This window comes from Gymnoscopelus microlampas (assembly GCF_963454915.1).
Source record: "Gymnoscopelus microlampas genome assembly, chromosome: 8".
In the NCBI taxonomy this organism is placed as follows: Eukaryota; Metazoa; Chordata; class Actinopteri; order Myctophiformes; family Myctophidae; genus Gymnoscopelus; species Gymnoscopelus microlampas.
In genome coordinates this window covers 5016102-5026101 of record NC_139945.1, presented here as the reverse complement: position 1 = coordinate 5026101, position 10000 = coordinate 5016102, and the positions used below count along the sequence as shown (strand labels likewise).

General features: G+C 43.3%; 2 protein-coding genes across 2 annotated transcripts in view; one reads left to right on the top strand and one right to left on the bottom strand.

Moving 5' to 3' along the window:
* Positions 1 to 10000, top strand: part of triap1 (TP53 regulated inhibitor of apoptosis 1) — a 311612-nt gene that overhangs the window by 86142 nt on the left and 215470 nt on the right. The gene's annotated exons all lie outside the window — the stretch shown is intronic.
* LOC311050092 (uncharacterized protein) overlaps positions 1 to 10000 on the bottom strand; it is a 121139-nt gene that overhangs the window by 44795 nt on the left and 66344 nt on the right. The window contains exon 6 of the mRNA XM_084064058.1: positions 2661 to 2727. Coding sequence (XP_083920184.1) covers positions 2661 to 2727 — 67 coding nt within the window. The remainder of the gene's footprint in view (positions 1 to 2660; positions 2728 to 10000) is intronic.

The window sequence follows — 10000 nt, the reverse complement described above, 5'->3', positions numbered from 1 at the left end:
ACACATGCACGTACATATGCACGTGCGCGTGCGCACACACACACACACACACACACACACACACACACACACACACACACACACACACACACACACACACACACACACACACACACACACACACACACACACTAGCCAGACATTAAAGTTATGATGTCTGTCTACTGTATGTGCTAACTTAGCGTTTCCATTGAACTGCAAGAACAATACAGCTACTGTCTAGAGAAGACAACACAGCCCCCGCTAAACACACACACACACACACACACACACACACACACACACACACACACACACACACACACACACACACACACACACACACACACACACACACACAGACAGACAGACAGACGAGAACAGCGTTATAGGATGAAAATGACACACGCACACGAAACAGACACACACACCCACGCACACAAGAGTGAGAGAGAGAGAGAGAGAGAGAGAGAGAGAGAGAGAGAGAGAGAGAGAGAGAGAGAGAGAGAGAGAGAGAGAGAGAGAGATGCATGTACAGTAAATGTGTCATGATAGTTGAACATGCATCATTAATCCCAGCGCCACTCTGCCTGAATCTATGCTGCTGTATGTATCACACATATAAGACATTAATTTAGAGAGAGAGAGAGAGAGAGAGAGAGAGAGAGAGAGAGAGAGAGAGAGAGAGAGAGAGAGAGAGACAGAGAGAGAGACAGAGAGAGACAGAGAATAGCTAGATCCCAATACTCAAACTTCCAATCTTGTGTTCTCCACTCGCGTCGTTTCCTGGTGCCTTATAGCCACCGCCTCCGGGCGAGGAGGCAAGGGGGAGTGGCGAGGATGGAGGAACCGATCAGGTTCAATATAAGGAATGGGAACGCTCCTCACTCAGTCGGCATCATTTCGAAGTGACTGCAATTACTCTGATTTGTCACACAGCTGGATTGCTGGATCACTCCGGAGCACAGAGGTTTGTGAAGTGGAGGAGGAGAACTGATATGCTCTGACAAACTTCCGCAAAGGATACATGAAGGATACACTTCATGTATCCTTTCTCCAAGTGGCTTTGGGAGCCTCCTCTCTCCTCGCTCTCCGCCCTCCAAAAGCAAATGAACATTTGGAACTTGAACGATTTACAGGTCACGCTGGAGGACGGAAGGTGGAGGAGGCGAGGAGGCAGAACTGTGGGTATTGGGACGTAGCTAATGAAAGTGACAGGCACGAAAGAACGTCAGAGACAGACAAAGAGAGAGAGACAGGAGCGACAAGTGGAAGAAAGACATGGAGAGTGTGTGTGTGTGTGTGTGTGTGTGTGTGTGTGTGTGTGTGTGTGTGTGTGTGTGTGTGTGTGTGTGTGTGTGTGTGTGTTTGTATTACTACTAGAAGTTCGGGCCGCTACGCGGCCCAAACGTCTAGCGTGACGCGTCGTTCACTTTGCAGTGCCACCTTACAGGCACCTCACAGTGTGAGAGAGAGTTTTGTGCTCTCCTAAATCCACGGCAGGCTTTGAAAGTACCCACTTCAGAAAGAGGTGACGTGCATCACCTCTCCAATGACCAAAACCCACTATGTGATTACTCAGACCTGGTATGGCAGACCTGTGGGGAGTGTGCAGTGGTGTACAATGTGAAAAGATAGTTGAAATCGCAGGAGATGAAGTTAGCAGTTTATTTGTGGATGTGATGTCATGCGTGATGTCATGCTGTCGTGAGATTACACGACATCACACTGGCGTGATGTCAGATTACGTCACACTGGCCACATACAACGTTCGTACATACTGACAACCGACATGGCGCAGGATTCAAATTGTATATATAGATAGACTAGAAGTTCGGGCCGCTACGCGGCCCGAACGTCTAGCGTGACGCGTCGTTCACTTTGCAGTGCCACCTTACAGGCACCTCACAGTGTGAGAGAGAGTTTTGTGCTCTCCTAAATCCACGGCAGGCTTTATAGGTAGGATGTGATGTCATGCTGTCGTGAGATTACGTCACACTGGCGTTGTGTCCATATTCGGGACGACCGTCTCATCGTGATGTCAGATTACAGTACGTCACACTGGCGTGATGTCAGATTACGTCACACTGGCCACATACAACGTACATACATACTGACAACCGACATGGCGCAGGATTCAAATTGTATATATAGATACTTGCGAGGACCAAGTATAGTAGAATTTGAAGAAATATACATTGTGAGGACCGTTTTCCTGTACTCACAAGACAAATGGTTGTTTTATAGTTAAGAAAAATGTGTTTTAGAGATACGTTTACAATTAGAAAAACATTCAGGTCAGGATTAGACATTTAGGTGTCTTAGAGGTTAGGTTTAGGGATTGGAATTATAGTTAAACATGATTTATACTTAGTTGCGCGCCAGTGTCATGCACCGAAAAACAGCCGATCTATAAGCTCACAACGCGTCGCAGCGCGGCGCGTTGTGGGCTTATAGATCTGCTGTTTTTCGGCTTTAGGCTTACGGTTAAAAATGGCAAAATACATATATATTTTAAATGGCATTCATAACATGGCTGTCCCAAAGCGTTGATGTCCTCACAAGTATAGTAATACAAACGTATGTGTGTGTGTGTGTGTGTGTGTGTGTGTGTGTGTGTGTGTGTGTGTGTGTGTGTGTGTGTGTGTGTGTGTGTGTGTGTGTGTGTGTGTGAGACTCACTCTCTCTACAAAGCACTCAGCGATGGCAGCAGCATGGTGGCTTCTCTCCAGGTCTTCTAGCAGGTCACTGTTAAGACACATGATGACATCATCGTTAAACACACTGTTTGGGGCATGTCTTTGTCATTTCCCCCCCTTTCTTTTCACTTGTGAACTAAAGCCAACCCAATTGCGACGCGTTTTGAGCTTGTAGATCTGCTACTTTTGCTATTTTTTTATTTGAATCCTGAAAAGTAATAGTTTTGGACATATGAGGTTTGCACCCGACAGAGACCGTATGGAAATTGGTATATTTTTTATTACACACACACACCTAGGACCGCTTGTATCAGTATCACTGCATTGTGTTGTTACGACAATACGACCGTGCCGTTCCATGTAACATTTTGTGATTTTACTACGGAAAGAAAAGAGGTGCGCTCCTTTTCGTTCTGTGTATGTGCAAGGCTTTACAAATCACTTTAAAACAACACAGATACTGCATGTATACCACTGTGATTCTAGAGGGTCGTGCTTCCTGCGCCTCTTCTCATTTCCATAGTAAACCATGGCCTTGCGTGGCTTGTTGCTTTCGTTTTCCCCTGTTTTCACCTTTGTCCACAATGAACCTGTGTTTTCTACCACTAAAACACAGAACTGAATACATTTTGTAAATGTGAACGGGGAGAAAAGACTGTTAACAGCCTCCAGCCATTAAAAATGGCGGACACATTTGTTCGAATCTACTTTGAATGCTTGCTTGGAGTCAAACGCTATTTCTGTATATCATTTACCAGTAGAAGCTAGTTCCTGCGTACAAGACTAAGTACTTGGTAAACTATTCACATAAAAAAACATTAGATGTTTTAAAAATAAACACAGCTAAGCTAAAGAAGGAAAACATCCCACAGCCAAATATAACAGACACTTCAATCAAAGACAAACATGCACTGTCTATGGAAACTTGGAATGACTTCTGGCTTTATTTATGATGTGATGAATACTGTCTGACTGTGTGGCATCTGAACTATGCTCTGCACACTCAAACACTGAGTGGTGCTGTTGAGAGTGTCTTTGTTTTGAAACTCCCTGTGTTAAATGAACACTGAGGATTTTACTGCGTATAGGAGTTGGTGATGGAGAGAGGAGAGGAGAGGAGAAGAGATAGAGTGATGAGGTGGTGAGAGAAATAAACAAAGAGAGGAGGGAAGGATAGTGGAGGTATGGAAAAATAAAGGGGAGAATATGAGCTGGTTTTGAGAAAGAGAGACCGAAAGAAAGACAGAGAAGGAGAAAAATCATCTCTTCACTCCACTTCACTCTGCTATAGTCTCTCTTGTGTGTGTGTGTGTGTGTGTGTGTGTGTGTGTGTGTGTGTGTGTGTGTGTGTGTGTGTGTGTGTGTGTGTGTGTGTGTGTGTGTGTGTGTGTGTGTGTGTGTGTGTGTGCGTGCGTGCGCGCGTGCGTGCGTGCGTGCGTGCGTGCGTGTGTGTGTGTGTGTGTGTGTGTGTTTGCATGTGCTAGAGTAAGAACACGTACAAGAAGCAAAATGCAATTTTGTGAGGTCCTCAAAATACTGTGCAACAATAATAATAAAAAAATAAATAAGATAGTAACAGGCAGTATCCACATCAGCATAACCGTTCTGTTTTAGTGGTCGAAAATGCCAGTTTATTGTGGACAAAATGTGTGGCGAATGTTCGCCCCCAGAATAGTGTCGCTAATGATTCAAGTAATACACAGGTTTGATGGTTCACAAACACTCATCCGCCCATTAAGGTGTAAATGGTTTGCTACAGTAGCTGACAGCCATCAGCTGGGCATGTGTGGACTGGCCTCTGTTAAGTCTGATCTATAATCTGTAGTACGACAGTGACACCCTCGTGCGATGGACTATCAAATTAGGCTTTTACTGTCAACAGCTGCCTAGAATGGACACAGCACATTCCTGTCATAATGATAACCTGCAGCCAGGCTGATGACAACACCTCAGCCATTACTGGCTTGTTTATGCACAGGAAAATCCACACTGTTAACCGGTGGTGGAAAAAGTACTCAATGTCTTTACTTAAGTAAAAGTATCAATACGGCCATGTACAGGTAAAAGTTGAGTAAAAGTAAAAAGTACTTGAGTAAAGTATTAGTATCAAAATGTACTTAAAGTACCAAAAGTAGAAAGTCCTCATTATGGAGAATGTCCCATTTCACAAGTTTTCAAATGCATAAAATGTATAACAATCTTTTGAAAATAACAGATCTACAAGCTGACAATGCGTCGCATTGCGACGCATTGTGAGCTTGTAAATCAGCTATTTTCCAATGGACGAAATATATATATAGGGCTGAAGTGGTTAATGTATGTTTTGTAATGGTAATCAAAATCAACAAAGTAACTAGTAACGGATGAAATTTTTTATCCCCACCTGGAAATGTATGTTCTGTTTACTAAAGTGCTTGAGAGACAGGGAGACCCATGTTACTGAACAAACAGTCAAAAGCAATTATTATATCATATTATTGAGCTATTCAACACTTATTTTAACAGAAAACCACCCAAGTTTTGAATCCCGGGTGGGACATGATGTCACGGTCCGCTCCTCGGGCCTCGGACTTTGACTGTATTTTGCCCTTATTTTGCCCTTTTAAGGACTTATTAGGACTGTACCGTTCCTATTGTATTTCTGTTGCTGCCTTTTGCCTGTATCTTATTTTGTAGTATGTTCTGTGCCTTCCTGTCTGTCTCTGTAGTTCTGTACCTGCCTTGTCTTACCAGTCTTGTGATTGTCTGTGTTTCCACCTGTGTCTTAGTCTTAGTCTCCCAGCCTATCCCAGTGTTGATTGTCAGTTGTGTTCACCTGTGTCCTGTTATCCCTGTGTCTATTTATACTCCCCTTTGTGTCTAGCTCTTTGTTAGTTCGTCATTCAATGTTACTGTGAGTCTGTGTGGCCTTAGGCCTTCAATCTGTTTAGCCCTGTTCTTCTGCCCGTGTCTAGTTTTTGCCTGCCCTGAAGTTGGGCTAGTCTTTTGTTTGTTTAATAAACTTTTGAGTTCCACAGTTCGTCTGCATTTGGGTCCTATTCCTCATCTCACCTTAACACATGAAACCTGTGGATTGCAGCTTTAATTATGCAACAGTATTCCGTTACTTCCCAAACATTATGATAAAGTACAATAAGGGGGTATGGACCAAAACGCAGTAAAACGTGCAGAGTTCAAAAGTTGAAATTCCAAACAGTTAAAGATTGTGTTGATTTGTGCCTGTGGGAGATGTAGCAGCACTACAACCATCACTCCCCCTTAATATCTATGTGCTAGTGTGTATTTATCTGTTACTACAGTTTGTGTGAATGTACAGTACTGTACTGTATGTGCCTTTGTGTGTGTCCGTGTGCATGCACGTACAGTATAATGCGCCGTTTGGTACAGTGTGTGTACAGTGTGTGTACTGTGTCTGTGAGTGTGCGTGTGCTTTGTGCATTGTCATAAATCTCAATGAATGTATTCTATGTATTTATCATTCTTTATTTGCTATACATCAAAGTAATGTTTTCATTACTTTGATTTATATCAAATAAAGGTTTTCACTTACAATTATAAGAATGTATGCCTTCAATTAGTGTAATGTTTTTGTATTACTCTATTTTGTCCTGAGGCTTTCCTTAAAGGAGACATCCGGGCATTTTAAGTGTTTTCTTTTGATGTGTCGCAAATCACTCACCACGATAGAAAAGCCCATCGAGTTAATCCAGAGAATCCCCTCTTGGCCGTTCTGTCGACCCCCTCCGTTGGCATAATGGGAGCCCGTGGAAAGCAGAAATTCGCCTATTTTAACAAATGCAAAGTCTGTTTTTTTTCTCCTAGTACTCATTGTGGAGTCTCATGAGACCCTAAGAGGCGCTGAAAGTTCCCGACGAGCTAAGGCTGGTTGCTTGTTTCTCTCCCTGGCAACACCGAGTTGCCAGGTTGGGAGAGAAACAAGCAACCAGCCTTAGCTCGTTCCGCATTAGCGTTAGCTCGTCGGGAACTTTCAGCACCTCTTACTCCACAATGAGTACTAGGAGAAAAAAAACAGACTTTGCATTTGTTAAAATAGGTGAATTACTGCTTTCCACGGGCTCCCATTATGCCAACGGAGGGGGTCGACAGAACGGCCAAGAGGGGATTCTATGGATTAACTCAATGGGCTTTTCTATCGTGGTGAGTGATTTGCGACACATCAAAGAAAACACTTAAAATGCCCGGATGTCTCCTTTAAAGACTAGCTGAAATGAAAAATATGTTTTCACACATTTACATCATATCCATAGTCAAATATTACATTTTATTTTACTACATTCATCTTTTTTTTTAGGGTTATTGTCAACTGTATATGTAATATTAAAATTGTCTGGGTGGACGGATGGTGGACGTCACAAACCTATAACATGCCAACATATGGAGACTGTTCTTGCAGATTATGTACATGTTTTGGAGATCTGCTGATCTGTCTGCGATGACAGAGCGTGAAATCCTCAGTGATGCCAGCGAGGTTTATATAAACAGTGATTGTATTGTCAACCAATGAAGCCCTCCTATAGGCTACATTTGAAAATGTTGGAAGATTTTTGAAAATGTAAATATATATGTATAACATTTTTTATGTTGGCTATAAAATAGGTGCCCCAGGGAGGGGGAAGTGTTTAAATGTGCGTGCGTGCGTGTGTGACATGTCCACATTTGTAGTAACACGTGTTCAGTTGTTTAAGTGGCAGATTCATGATTCAAAGGTTTGTGAGGTCTTCAACTTTCACCTTTACGTCTCTAGCAGTGTCACCATGTAGGAATGTTCATCTGACTGAACACACACACACACACACACACACACACACACACACACACACACACACACACACACACACGTTTGTATTACTATACTTGTGAGGACGTCAACGCTTTAGGAAAGCGATTTTATGAATGTCATTTAAAAAAACATATATTTTGGCAGTTTTAACCCGTAAGCCTAAAGCCGAAAAACAGCAGATCTATAAGCCCACAACGCGTCGCGCTGCGACGCGTTGTGAACTTATAGATCGGCTGTTTTTCGGTGCATGACACTGGCGCGCAACTAAGTATAAATCATGTTTAACTCTAATTCCAATCCCTAAACCTAACCTCTAAGACACCTAAATGTCTAATCCTGACCTGAATGTTTTTCTAATTGTAAACTTATCTCTAAAAAATGCTTTTTTTTTAACTATAAAACAACCATTTGTCTTGTGAGGACAAGGGAAACCGTCCTCACAATGTAGATTTCTTCAAATTCTACTATACTTGGTCCTCGCAAGTATAGTAATACACACACACACACACACACACACACACACACACACACACACACACACACACACACACACACACACACACACACACACACACACACACACACACACACACACACACACACACACAAGCGAGCACACACCAACATTGTCATTATCCTGTGTTTATCCTGTGTGTTTGTATGCGTGCGTGTGTGTGTGTGTGTGTGTGTGTGTGTGTGTGTGTGTGTGTTATGACATCATGGGGTCATTGGCATGGTTAGCATGAAGGGGGCATTAAGTCAAACAAACACACACACACACACACACACACACACACACACACACACACACACACACACACACACACACACACACACACACACACACACACACACACACACACACACACACACGCACACATATCTCTCCTACACTGTCTCCATCTCAGCTTTCCTACTGTCTGTCTCCATAACTAAAACCAAAAGGAGTCTGCTGATGTCTCTGTACCATAAATGGAAGTACTTGATATTGATATACTGTACAGTTTGTGTTTCTTAGTCCACTCAACGTGTGTTTAGTATTAACACAGTTGTGTATGGACAGCTCTTATAACACTCTAATAAGTGACTTGTATTCATTCAATTGTTCAATTGTTTCATTCAAACAAATGGGGGGATTCAAGTGGGTGTTGGTGGGCATATATACAGTACATGCGTGTGTGCATGCACGCACGCGCACGCGCGCGCGCGTGTGTGTGTGTGTGTGTGTGTGTGTGTGTGTGTGTGTGTGTAGTGGCGTGGCGTGCACAGACATTTTGAAGGGAAGGTGCTCAAGTAAATTGTACTTCTTTTTGTTTACTTGGTCTGCTCTTTTTTCCCTCTACACCTATACCTCTTTGCCAAAAATAGCCGATCTACAAGCTCACAACGCCTCGCGCTGCGAGGCGTTGTGAGCTTGTAGATCTGCTATTTTTGGCTAAAGTTCTCCTCAGAAAAGGGATGCTAGGTTTCAAGTGGTTATGGTAAAAATAAAAATCATATCACATAAAGATTTGGCGGACCCCCTGTAGTAACTCTGAGGACCCCCTAGGGGTCCCAGACCCCCTGTTGAAGACCCCTGCTGTAAAATGAAAAAAAGGGCACATCTGGTCAAGAGGGCAAAGGGCAGGTGCTCTAGCACCACCTAGAGTCTATCTGTGCACGTCCCTGTGTGTGTGTGTGTGTGTGTGTGTGTGTGTGTGCGCGTGCGTGCGTGCGTGCGTGCGTGCGTGCGTGCGTGCGCGCGTTGCATTGGCCTTTTCAGCCAGTACATTTTCATAGCTCTACAGCTCTGACAATACTGCAAGATGGAAAGGCAAGACAAAGAAAGAAAAAAAGAAAGAAGTCCAGCCAAAGGAACAGAATAAATCAAAGTGATGAAATAGGTCAAATCCATCTATTCTTATGACTTTTCATAAAACCTAATTAATCAATACCTGATATCAATATCAACGAGACCATATTGGACACATTTACTCCCTGTTGATCAATCAAACCTACTCAACAGTGTGTTCTCTGATCTCTCTCTCTCTCTCTCTCTCTCTCTCTCTCTGAATTGGCTCTGTGCACCATGGGAACACAGAGCTAGTAAAATTGTGTTTAAACCCAGGAAAGCGCTTTTTCCTCGGCTCGGCGCTTTTATACGACAACGTTTACGACAATGGACACTTCCTGGAGTCTACGGTGTTTGAGTTTGTCCACCATGTCCCCTCCCTCGCCATCTGTGTGTCTCTGTCTCTCGCTCCGCCTTCCAGATGGGACGCTAAGTGGAGGTTACATCGTAGCCCTTGTTCTCTGCTCAGTGGCCTTGTGGTCAGAGTGTCCGCCCTGAGATTGGGAGGTCAGGGTTCAATTCTCCGGCCGGGTCATAAAAAAGAGCCCCTGCTTGGCACTCAGCATCAGCGGTGTAAAGTAACTAAGTACATTTACTTAAGTACTGTACTTAAGTACAATTTGAGGTATTTGTACTTTACTTGAGTATTTCCAATTTCCAATACTTTTACTTCTACTCCATCACATCTCA